Raw genomic sequence first — 21,644 nt, forward strand, 5'->3', positions numbered from 1 at the left:
ATTCAACCCTGTGTGTGAAATTTACGAATATGATCAAAGAGGAGACAAAATCTCGTACGAGCAATCGTTTAAATGATAGTGCTGCTTTACATTTAAACGATTTGTCTTACGATTTTTTGTCTCCTTTTTGCTCATCTTCGTAAATTTCACACACAGGGTTGAATTTTTTTGTAACATGGTACCAAGTGTACATTTTGTTACAAATTCTTAATGTAAAAGGTATTTTATAAAAATATGTTATAAAATTTTTAAAATGCTTATAAAAAATAATCATTTTATGCTTTAAATTATTTTTTATGCACAAAATTCATTGCAAAACTGAATTTTGTTTCAATTTCTCTTACTATGTTTTGCAACTCTGCCTAACAAGAATAACCACCACAAAGAGGAGACAAAAAATCGTAAGTGAAATCGTCCACTAGCCACGGAGGACAGAATTTTTTACGAGTAACCAAGTAACCAACTAACCAAGTAACCAGACAGCCAATTTCAATTTCGCTTGTTTATTTTAAATTTCAACGACGCCCGCCATAGAAATTTCAAGACCGGAGAAACTTTGAGCAGATAAATGATGTGTTTTTAAAAATTACAAAATAATAAAATAGTGTACGAAAATGGATATAAGTTCTGATGCTATAAGTGTACGTAGTGTTCGCTTAAATAATGTTCTGTTGGGTAAGTGCCTCAAAGAAAATTCTTGCCACTTTCTATATTCTATGTAGCCAGCGCAAAAGAATTTATGTTTATAGTGACCAAAAAAAAAATTTGTTAAATTGTTTCAAGCTCGAAGAATATAAAAATTAATGGAGCATGTTGATTGTAGTGGCTGAATTTGAAACTGTTTTTGGTTTTTCGGAATTTTATGGACTTCCACATTGGCGTAATCAGCATTCCAAGACCATCTGTGGACAAAATGGACAAAAATTATACATTCATCCTATGCCATCTTTATCTTAGTTCTAGCGTTTAAGACAAAGTAAAAACGAAATAAATATTTGGGCATATCTTTCCTTTACCGACCCACCGCAGAAAATTATGAAAAAATTACCACAGATAGTGCTTTTCATGCCGATTCCAACAATGTATTTCATTTGTTGGGGAAATGTATACTTACCGAGATATAGGCCTCCGAAGTTCCGAAAATTCGCTTGTTTACTTGGGAAAAAATTTACGATTTAAAAAAAAGTTTGTTCGCGTAGCCGAAATTCGCTCCTGTCCATAGGAGAAAGTCTTAAATCCCCGGCCGAAGGCCGGCTACTTAAGAATACTTGCGATTTAAAACAAAATTTTTTGATTTTTTCTGCGAAGGGTCGGTAAAGGAAATTTGTTCCAATATTTGAATCACTTCCGACTTAATTAAATTGTAGCAATGCTTTTTCTCACTAATTGGTTTACGTATTCTTTACCATTTGATGTAGGTGGCCGCGGCTATGGTGTCAGCACGTTATTGACAGAGTTCCTGAATCGAGAAAGTCTTTTAGATGCATTTTGTCTGCTTTACAATGAATGTGACAAGGAATCACTGCGTAAACGTGACAAACATATTGCAGAGTTTGTCAACAAATGTATGTCAGCAGTATATGTGTATGAATTTATTGTGCTAATCCAAACAATTTCGATCTTTGTAGACAGAAGCATTATTGAAGAAACACAACGCCTTCGAGTGAATGTCAAGGACTTTAGTATACGCAGTTTGATAGGTAAAGGTTATTTTGGAAATGTGTATTTGGTTGTGGAAAAGCAAACATGTGACATATATGCTATGAAAAAAATAAGGAAGTCGGTTGTTACTACGTCGCAAGTTCGGGAAGAACGTGACATTATGTCCAAAAGATGTTCAGAATGGATAACAAATTTACAATATGCCTTTCAGGTAATACATACAATATAAAACGCCAATCTATAGCTTTAATGTTTGTGTCTTTAGGATAACGATCACTTGTATTTGATAATGGAATATCTACCTGGAGGAGACTTATTAGGTTTGATGTCTCGGCATGGCCCATTTGACGAACATATGGCAAGATTTTATTTGGCGGAGCTAACATTGGCCATTAACACCTTACATAGCATGGGCTATGTCCATCGAGATATTAAACCGGAAAACATCCTTATTGACCGTTTTGGACACATAAAGTTAGGAGATTTTGGTAATGCTGCAGCTTTGGATAGGGATGGTCATGTGTTTAGTTTATCTCCGGTGGGCACACCTGACTACATAGCTCCAGAGTTACTGCAAACAATTTCAACATTCAAGCTAACAAAGAATATGCACGACGTAAGTTTGTTTGGAAAAACTTAATGCTAAACGCATAACCCTTAATTTAACATTTTTCCAGGTGAGTTGTGATTTTTGGTCCATGGGCATCATTGGTTACGAACTAGTTTGTGAGGTGACTCCATTCCATGAAGACAATGTGCATGAAACCTATTCCAAAATATTGACTTATTGCGAGGAAAGTAAACTAAAGGAACTTATATCTTTCCCCACCGATTTAAAGCTATCGGACCATTTCAAGAGTCTCATTGAGTCCTTGGTAACCAATCCATCGAAACGATTAAATTATGAAGAAATACGAAAACATCCCTTTTTTGAAAGCGTAAAATGGGAAAACCAGCGTTCTGAAGTACCACCCATAATACCTACTCTCCAAGGTGAAGATGACATATCAAATTTCGAAGATTTTAATCGGAAGAAAACTAAAATACTTGATACCGAATCAAATAAGTCGACGGTCACTTCTGCAGTTAATTCTAACGAATTCTCTGGTAAAGATTTACCATTTATTGGCTACAGTTTTGTTCACATGGAACTGCAAAAAATTGAACATGGGGCCTTGGAGGATGCACGCTATGCCAAACTTAATAACAAGCTTAAAGAAGAGCAAGCTAAACATAAGGAACGATTAGGCGAAATCACAAAGCTGAAACAAGAGCTTCTCAGGGCAGAACTAAAAGCAAAGCAATCCAATACCCAGTCGCGAGCATTGGATGATGCCAAAGAAGAAATAATTAAAATGAAGAACATAATTAAAGAAAAGAATAATGAATTGGCGACGTGGCGTACAAAGATTAAAACTTTACAAAGCTCATTAAAAATTGAACAAGAAATGTGGGCAAAGAAGGAGGCAACAATAACCGAATTGTTACGCATGAATCGACAAAAATATGATGAAGCCAAGAACGCATCGGACGCTGCCTACGAAAAACGTATATTAGAAAAGAAGATGGAAATTGCCGCAATTAATGCCAAACTTGATGAACGTGAATCAGAGTTGTCACTCAAAATTGAAGAGTGCTCTCGTTTACAGGATGCAATGGAAAACTACAAAGAAATGTTGAGGCAACATAAAGAGCAATCACAAAGAGATCGTGAGGAATTTGAGAAGAATAAAACGAGCTTGTCTGAAATATATGAGCAGAAATTGACAGAGTTGAGAGCAAAGTTACGGCACGAAAAGGATCACAAATCACGACTTACGATGGAATTGCGCGATGTCCGCACCGAATTGGATGACACCCTGATAAGTACAAGAACCTCCGAAGAAGCAAAAATAGCATCGGCCAAAAGCAACGACGACATTCTTAAACGGCTCAACAAAGAAATCGAAGCCAACAATGAATTGCATAAACAAAATTCAGAATTACATCATAAGTATTCGGAAATATTGAAAACAATAGAGACATTGCAGCAGGAAAATAATCGTTTGGAAAGAGAGTTACAGGTAATAACATAGACTTATATAACACTGCTAATGCTAAATATTATCAAAATAACATATACCCAATATTGTTTCAAAATCCATTGTATACAGACAGGAACGCAGGTTACTAGCTGTGAATTTGTATTAGAATCGTCTTAGTGAAACAGGAGATTCATTTAAAACAGGGACAAATGATTGAAAACAAAATTACATTTAGAAGTTCACGGAGTGTTCAAACGGAAAGTTCTAAGATTTTTTCTAAGCAAACATACATTAAAAAATAATTGAATTTTCAATATATAATTAAATAGGTAAAAAAATGATATTTATGGGCGTGGTTAATAAGCAATAGGATATAGAGTTTTTTTTTTATTTCGCGTTTCACTTGTTCACTCCAACGAAGCATTGGTCTTTCAGATCTGGGTGTTCAGCCATGCGGCCGGTATTTATACGCCTTTTTAGCAGGTCTAGCCATTGCAGTCGTTGTGTCTCGATTTGTTTAACTATACTGGTGTCGTTGTATTGTTGATACAGCTCGTTGTTTATACGAAGTCGATATTCGCCATAAACGCAGATTGGTTCCTAGATCTTTCGAAGAATTTTTCTCTCGAACATAACAAGCACTGCCTTATATGCTTGCGCAAGTACCCGTGCTTCGGAACCATACATTAGCACGGGTAGTAGCAGTGTCTTGTAAAGTGTTACCTTTTATTGACGAGATGTGGCATTCTTATTCTTTTTTTTTTTATTTATTTATTTAACGTTATAGTAACAAAGCACATTTTGCCATCTAGTTACACAAAACAACAGAAATTATACTACTCTGAGATCAAAAAACTTAATAATATAATAAAAAATAAAATTTAGAAATATGCTACTAATAAATTGAATTGAAAATAATGAAACTTAATAATAAAATAAATAATAAAATTTAAAAATATAATAAGAGTAAATTGCATTGAAAATTATTAAATATTAGCAAAAATAAAAAGGGGATATAATCCCAGTATTTCACTTAAACTACTCACAATATTCATTAATGAAAATTGAAACAATTCTGACTTATACGATTTCCCTAACATTACAACGCAATAAAAATGTTAACTTTAAAATCCCAGTTTTGCAACGTAAAGAAAAAAATAAAAACACAGTTAAACTTAAATTTCATTAGCTCGAACATAAGCAACAAACTTCCTCTTAAAAGTACAGGAAGAAAAACTAAACGTTTTAAGCTCAGGCGGTAGGACATTAAACACACGCGCAATTCTTACAAAAACTGCTTACTTAGCCCAAAGTAGCATCTGTCGACCAATGCTATTCTAAATATTTTAGTTGATAGTAGTAAATCCAATCCTTTGATGGTATCCAAAAACAGGGTTATTGTCCTTGTGGTGATTTTTCCCATAAATTGAGGAATTAAATGGATTTTATAGACAAAACTTTTAGTGATTAGAGTTGTTTAACACTCTCACTGTTACATCGAACAACATGTGTATTGGCCCATGTTAAGCCAATTTCTATTAGCCACTTATGTAAGGATCGGCTAAAAAAGCGTATCTATGCATCTCATGTTCGCGCAGAAAAATCTCATGTTCGCGCAGAAAAATTATTTTGTTTATATTTGAAAAATTGGATGATTGGCAGATATGAGCCATTTTTGGACACGCTTTGTTACATAAATTCTTTTGAAGTTGCCCTACGAATATGTTTATTAGGTTTTGCATTAATCTAAATTAAGTATTTTTAATGAAAAACGTGAGTTTATGTAGAAAAATTTAGTACGGTGTATACCAACCATAGTGTAATCAAATTCGGATTATCACAAAATGGTGTACAACTACGTTTCAAGTGTTCACGCTTTAAAAAATTTTTGAATAGAAGTGAAATTGATTGCATACACAAAGTAAACATCCTGAGGACCTCATAATATTATTTGGTCAAGGAATAAATGGCTTAAAGATGCGCTTTTTTGGTCGATCCTTTCATAAATGATTAATGGAAACTGGCTGAAACTTAGCTCATGGATCAAAATACACTAAAGGATAACAATCATTATGTTTTGTTTGAGGTAACACTCAGAGTGTTAAACAACTCTAATCAATAAAGGTTTTGTTTATAAAATCCACTAAATTGCCCAATAAGTGCTTAGTATATGGGAAAAGCCTCGCCTCAAGGACAATAGCCTGTTTTTGGATACTACGAAAGGACTTTTGTTTTCAAACTAACTTCAAACCTGGACCATTCCATTTTGTGTATGGGCACTCCTACAGCGGGCACCGCAAACTACTTTACCAAAAACAGTGTTTCGTAGGCGGCCATTTTGTCAGAACACTGCAAAATATTTTTGAACAAAAAAAAAAAAATTCGAAAGTAGCTCAAAATGTGATCTATCAGATGAAAACTAAATCTTCTGAAAAAATTTGTTAGGTTTCTTGTAAAAAATGCATGAAAAATGACATTTTTCGTGCGCAATAAGTGCCCTAATCCCTTAACGTAATCTAATATTTCGAGTCCTTTATGAAGAAGTTTGGTACCTATATGTCAATGATTTGGTATAGCCCGACATTACGGTACCTACAGATTCCACGTATACGGCATAATTATTATTTATTTAAAATATTTATTATAATAACAAATTATAATAAAATTATAGTAATAAAGCACCAGCAACACAGGCTATCGGCTTGCATAATTATTATTAGTTTATTTTTGTCAATGGCTGAAGGTATATCTCTGTCAGCACAGCTGACTGATATTTTCTTACTGGTTTCTAAATTTATTATACATATCAACATCTTAGTATTCGAAAAAATTTAATTCATTTGACATTCAGAGGTTTTTTTTTATAAAATCATTAAATATTGCATGTCCAAATTTTTACTTGACTATTTATACCTAAAAATGGGTGTCACCGTGGTGCAATGGTATGCACACCCACCCCTGCACTCAGAAGGGCAATTCATTTTAAGAGCAATTTACGCTACCAGAATAGGCACTTGGAAAACATTACTCCCATATGATAAAAATTAAGAAAAATAATTATTATCCTTAATTTTTAATTCTTTCCTACTTGTAGGGCAAAGTAGGCTCTGAGGACACGTACCTCCAATCTGTCGAAATAGTGCAAGAGTCTTAGAACTTGAAAAATGTGACCTATTTAGTTCTTTAATGGTAGACCGCCTCCTGAAACATACAAAGATACTATATCCTAATCTACACCAGAAATAAAGAACGGATGGAAAACCATATCTCTCATATTTTTATGCATTAAAATCCAAAATAACTGGTGACTCTAAATATGAATATAATTGAAGTTAATCTTCTTCTTTATTTGCCTATTCGATTTTCGAATGTTGGCGACCAAAATGCAAATTTAAGAATATTATTACAATAGTTTTATATTATTACACTTAAATTATTAGATATTGTTTATAATATCGGCAAAAGTCTCTCTGTTTCTGGCTTCGCTTAGCAGATTTATGACATCACGTATGCCGGTCCATTCTTGAATGTTGTTGATCCATATTAGTTGTTTCCTCCCTCTAGTAGGCCTTCCTTCAATGTTTACACGGATAATACTTTGCAGCAGTTTGTATTTCGGATTTCTCATAATATGGCCCAAGTATGCAGTTTTCCGTCTCTTTATGTTGTTCAGCAGTTCTTTTTCTTTATTAAATCTTCTTAGAACCTCATTATTTGATATGAATTGTGTCCATGATATCTTTAAGATGCGACGATATGTTAATCGGACTTGAGAAGCGCACATAGTAGTACATATATAAATACGAAAACGTAATAAAATGCAAGCGACTAAGATAGATTTGAGGCCTTTGAAGTGTATGTTTGTCTCATGTTCATGAAAATGTCTTGAGTTTATGAATTAGAAGGGAAAACAGGGAGACACTTCACCTCCGGTCTCTCCTAAAAACTAAATACTATATTTATGTGATAATTTCAATGTTTGGCACAAGAGTATAATACAACACATGAATACACATACATACATATATTATATATTTAAAGGTTGCCGAGTGTGGAAAAAATCTAGCAAGTAGCGAAATAGCAGCCGAGTCCTCGCCCTATGAAACTGCTCCAGGATCTATGTCCGACATTCGAATGATCGAAGAACAGTTAAGAGCTGATTTGGAAGTGGCAAAAGAAAATGAGACTTCTCAGAAAGCCCGGGCAGATAAGTTACAGGAAATCGTAGAAAAATTAGAGGAAATGCTTGAGAGATTTAATGAACAGTCATTATCTCCTACAAAGCCAATGCCGGCACCCAGGAATGGAAATCTCCATGTTGCCGCTGGAGACATTTTAGAGAAGCAAAACGAAAGATTGGAAGACAAACTGGCCGCAGTACGCGAACAGATGATCGTTGAGAGGCAATCAGCACGATCGGCTAATTTAGCATTGTGGAAGATTGAAAAGCAGCTGGAGGAGGCATTAGCTGATAAGAAAATGATCCAAAGACGTATGGAACTGACCGAAGAACGCATTAAGAAAGTTCAAGGAGAGCGAGAAGATGTCAAACGTACTCTTAAATTGTCAGAAGAATCTCTAAAACAACGCGAAGAAAGAATTGATGAACTTAAGCAGGAAATAACGAATTTAAAGGCCGATATACTAAAAGAGCATCGTATGTGGGAAAAGGCAGAAAAAGAACGCATAGAGAGCAAAGCAGAGGTAAAGCTATGAATATACTACATTTAATTCACAAATATAGTCTTTCCTCTTTTTTTAGGTAATGGAACACATATCAAAGTCTAAACAACTCGAGGATCGGCTATATGACGTACAACAAAAACTTCATCAATGTCAGCAGAAATGCGATAAACTTGGCATAGAAAACACCCGCCTATTTAGAGAAATAAGTGACGAAAGGGAGTGTCACAGCTGCACACAAGATCAGCTATCAGGCACACAAATTGAATTGAAGAATCTCAAGGATAATTACGAAAGATTGAAATATGCGTGCACAGTAACAGACAACCAACTTACAGAGGTAGAAGCAATGCTCGAAAAAGAACAGAAATGTAACAAGGCTCATCAAGAAAAACTGGACAACTTATATGCACAGTTACGAGAAAAGGAGCAGTTGGAATCGGAACTGAAAATTAAATTAAGGGACGAACAAAGTCTAAATCGAACATTAGAGTCGAAGACAGTGTGCATGTCCCAAGAGATTCAAGACCACCTCAACGCTCTGTCCGAAATGAAAAACAAAATGGCAGATCAACAAAATCACTTGATTGAGCAAACAACGGCCCTCTTTGCAACGCAAGAAAAGGTCGAGGTGCTGCAGAATGAAAACCAAAACTTACAGGTGGTCAATGAAAATCTAGAACGCGAATTGATATTATTGAAGGAGGAAAATGCACGCATACTTTCCGATCTTTTCCATGCCAAAGAAGAAGCCCAGAGACTGCAACAAAATCTTGCCGATACTTCAGCCTCCAACTCTGAATTACAAAGTGAAGTGCAGGACATGAAAAGAATTTTGGAAGAAAAAGAGAATTTCTTCCTGCAGAGAGACATTAAATCCGATTCTACCTTGGCCCAACACAAAAAACTGATCGATTATCTCCAGCTGAAGGTTGAGGATTTGACACAAAAGAAGAAGAAAACACTTGCTGATAAAATATTTGGACACCATTCCACTACTATGACGAATAAAAAGGAGTTACAATCAACCATTGAAAACTCAATACTGTACCGTACTCTACAAGAAGAGCTGAAGCGAGAGAAAATGCGCTGTAAAACATTACAGGAGCAATTAGATAAAATACAAGGGAATAACATTAATACCTTGCGGCGGTCACCATTAAAAGCTAAAGAGAATAAAGTCGACGTATATTCTGAAAAAGAACATCTTAAGAAAACTCCTACCAAACAAAGTCACAGACAAGTGGGAGAGGATGAAAGTAAAAACAAACAATCGTCTTCAGCGCCAAGTCCCAACAAAAATACCAATGAAGCAAAACTTCCTGGTGAATCTTTAAATTATATTGCATCGCATCATCGCTTTGAGCTGTCTTTGCAGGAAGCGGCCTCTGGAGCCGACAATTGTGCAGTTTGTCAAAATCCAATAGTTGCCGGCTCACCATTTTGGAAATGTAGGGAATGTAAAGATTCAGTTCATAGGAAATGTCGTGGTGCTGCCAAACAAAACTGCGGTGGTATAGCTCTAGTGATATCGGGCAGTACAAATAAGGAAAATTCCGTTGACATTAGTGAAGTATTGACTCAGGAACCATCTGCTCCCAAGGAAGCAGATTTGGATACAGAGTCTATTGGCAAATATTCCTACGAAGCCAAAATTGATGAGCCTGATGCAGGTAATTCTGATCAATCGATGCCTGTAAACTCAATTCAGAAGACACTCGTTTATGCCATACCGTCTGTACAAAATGGCACTCCGCTAGAAGTAGCATGCGCCTATGAAATTGAAGAGAAAAAAATACTGTTGCTCGGTTGCAATATCGGCCTTTATGCCTTGCATATTCAGTCGCAGAATTTAGTTCATCTTGCTGGCGTAGATGCTGTGAGTTACATTGCCATTTCCCAGCCACTGGCAAAAGCTATAATGGTTGGCTCTCATGGAGAATCCCTTTATCAATGTGATTTTCGTCATTTGCAATCCCGATGTCAATCAAGTGCTTGTCTGAAGCCAGCCTTAGAAGCATCCGTACTAGAGTTACCGTTTGCAAACCGAACATCTGCCGAGAAATGGCAGCTGGTGGAAATATCACAGGAAAGCGATCAACCCCTGGATACTGTAGCCATTGCAGCAACATCCAACCGAATCGTGATACTGAAATATGACGTTAAAAATCAAAAATTTAAACCAGTACGAGCTCTTGATACCGCAACCGCAGTAACATCTATATTGTACACTCGACATTCCGCCATTGTAACGTCGGATAAATTTTTTGAAATTGACTTGTCCACCTACGGCGCCGAGGAATTTGTAGATGTTTCTGACAAATCTCTTTCGCACGTACACAACTACACACCGGTCAATGCACTGCGGATATCGAAACATGAATTTTTACTGTGTTTCATGGAAAATGGTATTTTTGTTGATGAATATGGTTGTCGCTCCCGTCCCTACGATATTCATTGGGAGTATACACCGTGTGGATTCCTTTACAGAGCACCATTTTTGTATGTCGCCCATTTCCAATCTCTGCAAATAATACGGATTCACCGGTCGTACAGTCAAGAAATTGGTCACTCAGCTACTCAAAAAGATTCCGATGCTGATGTTGATGATTCTATAAGTCCTATCTTTAAACGATCTTATTTGCCATTCTATATGCCTACGCTTTTAACAGGCAGTGGCAAATTAGACGCCTTTGTTCTGGCTTTACAGAAATCTAGCGGTTTGCAGGAAATACACATATTGGACGCTTTGCAGACGTTTCGACAGCAACACAGTGACTCTGTGGAGACAATATCGTCTGTGGGCACCTCCGTAACACTGTCGACTATCAATTAATTAATAAGCTTTGCATTTAAATTATTACCATGTATTTTTGTTTACATGTTTATTATACTCGTCTATTTTAACTTTTGTTTAAATAATTTTTGATGGATTTCTTTTTTCACTGTACAAAAATTGTAAAACAACTTTTAACAAATAAAAATTTTATATATAACATATTGTGCACACGCTTCAAATATCCATAGGATTAACAACTGGCTGCTTGGCGACAATAGTCCATACATATCATATACTCATTTGACCATAAAATTGAAATCTAAAAGTCCTTGATTTGGGTTGAAATTAACTTCCCAGTGCACTGCACTCTTTCCACTTTCAACTTGTAATGTTTCACTCATCAACTGCACACCTTGGCGTACAAACATATTCCATTTGACATAGCTTCCTACTTCAATGGGTTGAATTGGTCCCGAGCTGACAATAGATTTGGGATTAATGTCCAGCAGCCAATCGACCCACAGTGCAATCCCATTACATCCCGAAGTACTGAAAAATAAGTTATTGGATATTAATTCAAACTAAGGCTGTTAAAGTTACAACTTACAGCTCTATTGGAAATGTTCCTTTCAATGATTGTAATTTGTTAAAGTTTTTGAAATCAATTTGAAGAATAACTTGCTCCTTTGCTAATGCTTTGCCTGGATATTCCCAAAGAGGTTGTGCCTCAACTTTTGCTTGGGCTACTGATGTGGATTTCTGTAAATAATTATTGTAATAATTTGATTATTTTGAAAAACTTTTGTAAATCAACCATAGCTTGACAAAATAGCTGTGTTTCGAAGTAATAGGGTCGAATTATGGTTTGCTAGATGAGAAGTATTTGAAAACAATATTGGAAATAAGAAAATTGGCATCAAAAATTAACTTGCCTGTACCATATCATCAAAAAGTCTTAAATCGAACCCCTCACACTCTTTAACAGGACTTCTAATTTTATGCAAGTCAAGGAACTCTAATGGAACACAGTATATTTTTGCTCCATGTGGTGATACGGGGATCTCATCAAATTTCCGAAGCTTTTCTTTTATTTTCATTAGTAATGTACCGAAGTAGAAGTTGTCCCACGGCAATATTGACGTAAGAAAATAGGGTTCTCCAAATATATAGTTAATGCCATCAAACTCGGTATCCGATATACTGTCCAGTTTTTCAGCTACTTTTACATTTTCCAATTGATTGCAATTTATTACACTTTTAAGAAATTCCCTTGAGTATTGTTGAGGTTCATAACATATCACTGACTTGGCTCCCAACTTAATGCAAGACAATCCCAATAGACAACTATCGCCTAGCACCAAGACATTTGAACTCCCATTTATCTGTTCTTCCAGTAGTTTCATGTAGCGCTTATTGCGAACACTTTCGTTTAATTGGCCAATTCTTGATCTTGAATAAGTCAGATGCATTCTGCAGGAACACTCATGTCTAGGCATTTTTTTGTTCAAACCGTTGCTACCGGCAGTGACATCGAACCATAAGGAGTATTCATCATGACAACATTGAAGTGTAAACGTGTCGTTGTTTTGTAAATTTAATGGTTTGGGTACATAGTATATTGCTTGCATCCAATGATCTCTCCATGGAATAACATTGGGCAAAGGTTTCGCAGGGTATTTTGATGCAGCCATCTTTAGATCAGGATGTGCCCAGAAGGGAGCACAAGATAATCGAATATCTCCTTCTAAATCCATTGAAATCTCCCACCAATAAAATACCAAATCGGTACTTCCCGCGGAACAAGTTTTTGTTTCTATATTTCGTTGTCGTTCAGATTCACGGCGTTCTTTAGCATTGAAATCGAACTGGAATATTTCTATGGGTTGCGTTACCGGCCTAAACGTTTCCAAAGGCAATTGAGAAAGTTGAACATCATGAAGGTTAGCTTCTCCCTTACATTCGGCAATTTCAGACGGTGGCTTTAATAGTACATCTCCATCTAAATTGGCCAATATTTTCAGCGAATTCCACTGAGCAGCTAATGGAGAACTTACTACTTGAACATAACATATCGCCTTGGATGGTATGCATATAACATCATCCGTCAACAAATGTGCATGAGCATGGTTATAAATTCCAATAGCGCCCTCTCCAATTAGTTCAGTGTCCAAAACTTCACTGACTAATAAGTTGGCTTTTCTCTGCATATCTTCACCAATTTGTATATCGGTCGATCTTTTTTTGATTAACCTTATTTTATCTTTCATTCCGTTCGACTCCAAAATCTTTTCGGCGCAGTTGGCCATGGGTAGGAATGCTTCGCATGCCGTAACGGAATCAGCTCCTGACGCCACTGCCATCATCGACAATATTCCCGTTCCAGTTCCAATATCCAGTACGTGAGCTTCTCTTCCCATGCTATGCAAACGAGCTATAGTTTTTCTTAAGGCTTGAAAATATTTTTTGTTTCTCTCCCAGTCATGAAGCATGTCTCCAAATCCTGCATTCGCGACTTCTTGATGGTAATCGTATGTGTCATCTTTCGCAGCCCATTCATTTTGATTCAAAATAGGATTCAAAACTTGAGTAAATACAGCCATAGATCTTGAACGCCTCCTAAGTAAGCCTGTTTTGAAGCAGCTAAACAATTTCATCTCCTACACGAAAAATGTGCATAAATCATGATGAAATTATAAGGTGGCGTAAAACGGCCAGCTGATTGGATTCAATCTGTCAAATTTGTTGTTATTGTGAATAAGTTGCATGAAAACGTAAACAAAGATTTTGACATATTGAAGAATTTTTGTCGAAAATTGTGTTGTTGTTGTGCTACTTACGTGACCTGGTAAATAGATCTTGGGATAAATCTATTTTTCGATCTACAAATCCATCCAGCCGCTATTTCCAAAAATGACACAAAACTTTACTCAAACGTTGCCGCGGACTTATGCTATGTTTACATTTACGAAATCCACTCGATTTCATCTGTCAAATCCATATGTTAAACGTCAAATGAAATCCAATGGATTTCAGATGAGATTTCATTTGACGTTTGAGCTATGGAATTGACAGATGAAATCGAGTGGATTTCGTAAATGTAAACTTAGCATTAAGCTGAAAACACATACAACGTTTGAGTAAAGTTTTGTGTCGTTTTGGCCGTTTTTACACTGTTGGGCATGATGCCGAAAAATTCAAATTCATTTGTAACATGGTATAAGTAAAGAGGTAGGTTTAAATGAAAAAAATCTATAGAACCCTTGTTTTTCTTGAATTCCTCAAACTTCAAAATAAAAGCAACAAGTGGGTTTGTTTACAATGAATTTTTCCAGCATTTAATAAAAAACGCGAAAAATGAATGAAGAGTTAATTTTTCTCCACATAATCGAGTTGTGAATATGATAAACTGATTGTTTCAATGCAAATCTCGCCAATTTCTTCCATACAAATGGTCTAAAAACAATTTTAAAAATCACTGAATTCGACTGTTTTTAAAATTGTTTGGCATATTTTTCAAACACCACATACACATACACAGATTGTGTATATAATTTTGAAGTTTTAGGAACACTCGAAAGAAAAAATTTAAACTGACAGATAGCTTTGGCTAACCTTTCTTATTAAACCATGATTTGTAATATATACCGGCAAACACATCAACGCCGGACTTTGATGTCGGCGTCGCCCTGTTGTTGTTGTTGTTTTTTGTCAACGCCCAACGCAAAACTTTACTCAAACGTTGTATAGGTAGAAACACAAGCTCAGTTTTATGTAAAAGATTAAAGGCCAAGTACTACCTAACTCAAATGCTGCCTAAAGCTGAATACAGATACAACGTTTGATTAAAGTTTTGCGTTGGGCGTCGAGAAAAAAAACAACAACAACAGGGCGACGACGATACCAAAGTCCAGCGTTTATCTGTTTGTCGGCATATATTTCAAATGAATTTGAAGCTGTGTTCCAGAACTAAAAAGTTTTTACAATTTTTACGACTTTTACACATTTTACTCGAAAAAGCGTTCCTGTACACAAAAAAGTTGTAAAATGTTCACTTCTCTTTAAACAAAAATGGCGCTGAATGACGCTCTCTTTAAAAACTTTTTACTCGACAAATTTGAGCGTGTAAAAAATAGTAACATGGATGCCGGCGTCTGATTGGCTGGTACGCCGACTTTGACATTTGTTCCAGCTTTTTTGACGTTTTTTCCATTTTTGCGTTCCCGAACTTTTTGAAAAATATTTTGTTTGACAACAAATTTTCTCTATTTTTCTCTTTTACGAGTTTTACTATTAAAAAGTACGGGAACGAAGCTTGAATTTTTCGGCATCATACCCAACAGTGTAAAAACGGCCAAAACGACACAAAACTTTAATCAAACGTTGTATCTGTTTTCAGCTTAATTCATTTGAATTAGGTAGTACTTGGCCTTTAGTCTTTTACATGAAACTGAGCGTGAAAAAGCGGCGTATTTCATTGTGTTTCTACCTTATGTGCTTTCAGCTTTAAGCTGAAAACACATCCAACGATGAGTAAAGTTTTGTGTCATTTTTGGTAGGAGAATAAACAAAAATTAAACTTGACCATGGCACAATAATAAAGGTACATAGCAAAAACAGCTGATCTTCATACCAGTTTCAAAATGCATTATTGTGAATAAAATCACATGCAAAATGTAAACAAGCAATTCACAGTATTAACTGTGTTCCTTTACTTACCTGAGGTTACCATTGGTCTGTTCCTTTACTTTTAAAAATGGTAACAGTGGCAAAAAATGGTAAAAGTGTTGAATTGCTCTCATATAAATTGCATGCTTTTTAAAGTAAAGGAACGCTTTGCAGGTTAAAAATGGTAAGAAATGGTAACCTCAGGTAAGTAAAGGAACAGAGCACATTTTAACCATTTGTTATCATTTGCTCTGTTCCTTTACTTGCCTGAGGTTACCATTTCTTACCATTTTTAACCTGCAAAGTGTTCCTTTACTTTAAAAAGCATACAATTTATATGAGAGCAATTCACCACTTTTACCATTTTCTGCCACTGTTACCATTTTTAAAAGTAAAGGAACAGACCAATTTTTAACCTGCAAAGCGTTCCTTAACCCCGAAAAGTGGCAAAACTGGAAGCAATTTTTAAGAGAGTGAGAGGGGAGAGAGAGCGAAAATGCCTTTCTCTTCTACCACAGGCTACCATCAAAATTTCTGCAGGTAGAAAATGGCAGAACTGATTTTTTGACTTTTGTTGACGATTATTTCACAAAATGGACGAAAAACCGAAGAAAAAGTCGAACACTGACAACACTAAATTAAAAACTGTGAAATAAAAGACGAAATTTGATTTTTTATGTTTTTTTCTGACATTGCTGCCGTATCTACCATTTTTTCCGTTCCTTTACTTTTCTGGTAAAAATGTTCATGAGAGAGCAATTTTTAACAATTTTGACACTTTTATCTTTTACCACTCTTACCATTAAAAAAGTAAAGGAATAAAGCTATTGTGAGCAAATTTGACGTTTTGCATCAAACCATGCAGGCCTTTAAGGCCTGCGTACATAAGCTGCTCTGCCTGAAGGCCTGCGTATATAAGCTGCCTTGCCTGCTTACCTTGCTTACTTCTGATAAAAGAATAAAAGAGAAAAGGGCAACCCAGTTCGAAATTTCCTCGGCCTTCTTTATTCTTTTATTTTTATTATGTCAAAAATGAAGCAGGAAAGCAAGGCAATCAGGCAGAGCAGCTTATGTACGCAGGCCTTGATTGCCTTGCTTTCCTGCTTCATTTTTGACATAATAAAAATAAAAGAATAAAGAAGGCCGAGGACATTTCGAACTGGGCTGCACTTTTCTTTTTTATCCTGGGCCAGGCCTTTAAGGTAGAAGCACAATGTCTTTTGTTGCTTGCTTCACGCTCAATTTCATGTAAATGAATAAAAACCAGGTACTACCTTATTTCAAATGCGATTTTGGATTTCTTTATTCCTTTACACAAATTCCGGCTTCGATAAGCATTAATTTCTCTTTGTGTTCTCACCTTTACCCTGCGGTTACACATGACAGGACAGTTGAGTACATGTATTGATTGTCAAAAACCCAAAACATCCATGTGTGACGTAGACGTCCAGACAACTGCAAAAACAGTTGTAAAATTATGAATGATAATCATCGATTTCTTTTTGTTTTCCATTCACATATTTTGTTTTTGTTTATGTTCTTTTGTTTTCAACACATTTCAATTATTATCTCACACACTTTTACAAGAAATGTCAAAAATTTGTTAACCCGACTGTCTTTGAAAAAATGATGGACAGGTGGAAGACAGCCGACAAATGTGTTGCATGTGTTAGTAAATCAGACTTGTATTTGAAGACAAACTGTCTGGTGTAAACGCCTAGTTAGTCACAAGAAAATTTATTTTTTTGAAATACAGGTATGTGATGGAGATCGATTTCGAGCGCAAAACGAGACAAAAACGATTGTAAAGTGGGATACACACGATCAGTTTTTACTGTCGATTTTTCTGAATTATCGATAAATGTCAAACTGTCCAGCAACCACAAAATATTTTGTGGTTGCGTGATGACTGACAAAAATTAAAAGCCACACTGGCAAGCAACCGATTATTTGAGCAAAACTGACTATCAAAACTGATCGTGTGTAAGTGAGATGCATGTACATTTTCCGATTTCGAATTGTTTTCGATATCGAAAATTTTGGAAATTTTGATCAAAACAATGTGTCGTATATTTTTCTCGTTTTGAAAAAGATCATATTTTGGTGGTCGATTTATAAACGATGTAATGAATTTTGAGATTTTTTTTAGGAAAAAAGCTTGAAATTTAAACACGGATATAGAATAGATAAATTTACATTTACTTTCCTTATTTTTGGTATATCTTTCGACACTAAACTTCAATATAGGCCAATTTATAGTACGGTTATAGCAAGTTTAGACTTATAAATCCACTCGATTTCAAATGTCAATTCCATAGTATATACATCAAATAAATCGTAGTTCTAAATCCACTGTTTGTTTGTATGGGTTTGACAGTCTAAATCATAGTATAAGTTCATAGTCTAATGCTAAGTTTACATTTACGAAATCCACTCGATTTCAAATGTCAATTCCATAGCCCAAACGTCAAATGAAATCTCATCTGAAATCCATTGGATTTCATTTTACGTTTAACCTATGGATTTGACAGTTGAAATCGAGTGGATTTCGTAAATGTAAACCAAGCATAACAGGCGTTTAACATTAGTGTTATTTGCCAGGTTAACCGACTTCATAAGGATTTATTTGACGTTTGCGCTGTGGAATTGACATTTGAAACCCAAACCCACTGGGTTAATCCGGTTAAGTGTAACCGGGGTATTAAATAAGAACACATATTTATTTTATTTCTTATTACATTTTTTTGCTTTTGCCATTGTTTTCTATTTCTTTTTCTTTCAACTGCAGATAAGGGATCACTTGTCTGTTTTTGTTTGTGGGAATTTAATGAAACTGAAACAACGTGGAATTGAAATTCGATGCCGTTCCCTTCACATCTAAAACCAATTCACTCGTTTTGGGCAAATCGATTCGAAATATATCACATACCTGAGCCCCAAGGGCTCAATTCTGTTTCTATGAAAATTGGAAATGAAAAATTTTATAAAGGAAACAAATTGGCCTGTTCCGTACTTTATAAAGTAGTAAAAGTCGTAAACGATTTTCATATAAATTTTGTGTACGGGAACGCAAAATGTGTAAAAGTGGTAAAAATTGTAAAAACTTTTTAGTTCTGGAACAGATCTAATGTCAAATGAAAAAATTATAAAGTCCCAATTTACATTGGGCGAGTTTACTTGCGGCAATTGTCATTTTGTAGGAGAGAGAGGTGAGGCATATGGTAACCCTTTGCATCTCAGCACCCTCTCTCACCTACAAACTGACAATTGCCGCAAGTAAACTCGCCCAATGTAAATTGGGACAAAGCAAGGCACATTTATATAAGGTGGAAGTGACAATCAGCTGTAATTTTACCTTTTTTTTGGAAATTTGGTTTTCAAAATGTAATAGGGTCTACTCATGAAATTTGAAACTTCGAAATTTGCTTCCATAAAATACTTCGTTTCATCGTAAAAGTGTAATAACAATGACCTACGACAGTTCTGTATGCCTTATATTTACATTTTGATTCATATTTGTTCTATTTTAGAGGATTTTCAAAATGTATTTATGTTTTTCCTGCGAAAATTTTTAGAACGACCCCATTATTCAATATTTTGTTTGACATTAAATTTTCAATAACAACAATGTTGTTTTTGTAAATTTGTTAGTTGTTGTAATTCATGCATTTACTGTTTCTATGAAAATGTGAAATGAAAACTTTTATAAAGGAGAAAACTGTCAAATGAAAAGAAAAAATATATATATAAAGGAAAAATTGTTCATTTCAAATTTTCATAGAACAAATTCAAATTCAATTTCAAATTTTCATGAACTGTATTGTCGTGTGTAATCGTATGGTAAATTTTGAACCGCCTTTGTTACCATGGTACAATAATACAGGTAGCATTATCATGCCAGCTGATGGTAACATGATGTGTCAATTGCATTGAATGGGTGTCAAATTTTGACATCGTATGTTACCAACAATCGCCGATGAGGCTACCTGTGTATTTGTACCATGTTTGTTACTCAGTAGCATGGTACAATAAGAAAGTTAGATGCATCGGCGAATTGCTACAACAAAGCAATTTTTTTGTAATGTAAACTGTGAAAATTTTCGCCAAATGGTCTCTTGTTGTCTCTTTTTATCGCTTGTGTTTGTCTATAAAGTGTAGACATGCTATCTCTTACTTAAGTCCAATTTACATATGCACATTAAATGATTTCGTTTTACGAAATCCTAGAATCAAATGAAGTGTATTTACATCTGTTTTTTTGCGTCATTTGCTTACGCACACAATCGCACATACACACTTATACAATAACACAAACACACGCACACAATATACAATTTATTCAGAGAAATAGGAATTTCACAACACAAATGTGTATCAAATAACTTAAATTAATTCTAAAAACAAAAAAACATAATTTTTGCAAGTTTTTTAAACATTTATTTTCACTTTTGTCATCGTATGAGTATTTTTGTTTTTCTACAACACACACAAACAAAGACATCATAAAACAGTTGCACTTTTTGGTAGTTTATGACAAAAAAACTGCATGGTATAAGTAAAGAGGTAGATTTAAATGAAAAAAATCTATAGAACCCTTGTTTTTCCTGAATTCCTAAAACTTCAAAATAAAAGCAACAAGTGGGTTTGTTTACAATGCATTTTTTGAGCATTTTATAAAAAACGATAAAAATGAATGAAGTGTTAAGTTTTATCCACATAATCGAGTTGTGAATATGATAAAATGATTGTTTCAATGCAAATCTGACGAAATTTTTCCATACAAATGGCCTAAAAACTATTTTGAAAATCATTAAATTCGATTGTTTTTAAAATTGTTTGGCATATTATTCAAACACCACACACACACATACACATTTTGTGTATTTTGTTTTGAAGTTTTAGGAATACTGGAATGAAAAAATTTAAATTGACATAAAGCTTTGGCTAACCTTTCTTATTAAACCATGAAAAACTGGGTTGCTTATAATAGTATGGTGTTTTCGTGCGTTGTTTAGAATAAATGACGCAGCAATCGTCATTTATTTTTGTATGGTAAATGATGCAAAATGTTGCCTGTTTTAGCAAATAAATGACGAAACAGCAAGATCTATTTATCAGGTCACGTAAGTAGCACAACAACAACTCTATTTTGGCCGAAAATTCTTCAATATGTCAAAATTTTTGTTTACGTTTTCATACAAATGATTCACAATAACAAAAAAATTGACAGATTGAATCCAATCAGCTGGCCGTTTTACGCCACCTTATAATTTCATCATGCGAAACAGCTCTAAATGACGAAAAAGTTTGTAATGTAAATTGGACATTACCGAATCATATGGTTTTTTGCATGGTACAATTACAATAATTAAGTAATTGTACCATGGTTTTTTGTTTTGATTTTTCATGGCGAATTCATAGTTTTTTGACTTTTTAGATTCGATCAGCTGGGCTGAGGCATCTACCTTTCTAATTGTACCATGCTCAGTAGTCACACGCGCAAAATTTGCGGTGAAACTTTTCCATTATTTTGGCGTTCACAGATCGAGTTCCATACTAAAGTAATTTTATGAAAATGCTGTATTGGGGAACTCGATCTATGAACGCCAAAATAATGGGAAAGTTTCGTCGCAAATTTTGCGCGTGTGACTACTGAGTTAGAACGTTTTCACACGATAAGGTTTGCCTGCTCAAAAATGCGTTGTCCGTTTTGGTTCTCATTCGTAAATTGTGTCAGTGTTGAAACAAAATGTGGAAGTAAGTGAACGAAAACGTACATAAAGTACTTTTTTGATAAATTCGTTCAAGAAATATTTTTTATTTAATTTGTT

General features: G+C 34.9%; 2 protein-coding genes and 1 long non-coding RNA gene across 7 annotated transcripts; 1 reads left to right on the top strand and 2 right to left on the bottom strand.

The window, feature by feature from the left end:
- Nucleotides 1–209: 209 nt before the first annotated feature.
- On the top strand, nt 210–11,365 carry sti (citron rho-interacting kinase sticky). Its single transcript, XM_073987318.1, has 7 exons — nt 210–675; nt 1,419–1,565; nt 1,629–1,873; nt 1,928–2,278; nt 2,340–3,725; nt 7,728–8,390; nt 8,449–11,365. Exons 1-7 carry the CDS (start codon nt 615–617, stop codon nt 11,203–11,205), a joined length of 5,610 nt encoding a protein of 1,869 aa, XP_073843419.1. The 5' UTR covers nt 210–614; the 3' UTR covers nt 11,206–11,365.
- On the bottom strand, nt 7,002–7,749 carry LOC141404087 (uncharacterized). Its single transcript, XR_012412944.1, has 2 exons — nt 7,705–7,749; nt 7,002–7,639 (listed from the first exon to the last, which is right to left on the bottom strand). It is a non-coding gene; the product is annotated as an uncharacterized lncRNA (long non-coding RNA).
- Art7 (arginine methyltransferase 7) lies at nt 11,221–14,291 on the bottom strand. 5 transcript variants are annotated; one of them, XM_073987354.1, is made up of 4 exons: nt 14,277–14,291; nt 12,081–13,805; nt 11,756–11,907; nt 11,221–11,697 (listed from the first exon to the last, which is right to left on the bottom strand). In XM_073987354.1, the coding sequence occupies exons 2-4, from the start codon at nt 13,800–13,802 to the stop codon at nt 11,445–11,447; spliced, it is 2,127 nt and encodes a 708-aa protein (XP_073843455.1). In that variant the 5' UTR covers nt 13,803–13,805; nt 14,277–14,291; the 3' UTR covers nt 11,221–11,444. The 5 variants fall into 5 exon arrangements, with proteins under 5 accessions (XP_073843455.1, XP_073843451.1, XP_073843452.1 ...); XM_073987350.1 differs by lacking the exon at nt 14,277–14,291 and adding an exon at nt 13,986–14,110 and having other exon boundaries at nt 12,081–13,878; XM_073987351.1 differs by lacking the exon at nt 14,277–14,291 and adding an exon at nt 13,986–14,109.
- Between the last annotated feature and the right edge of the window lie 7,353 nt (nt 14,292–21,644).

Source organism: Musca autumnalis, unplaced genomic scaffold, assembly GCF_047663935.1.
Source record: "Musca autumnalis isolate F117 unplaced genomic scaffold, ASM4766393v1 scaffold_4, whole genome shotgun sequence".
Taxonomy (NCBI): domain Eukaryota; kingdom Metazoa; phylum Arthropoda; class Insecta; order Diptera; family Muscidae; genus Musca; species Musca autumnalis.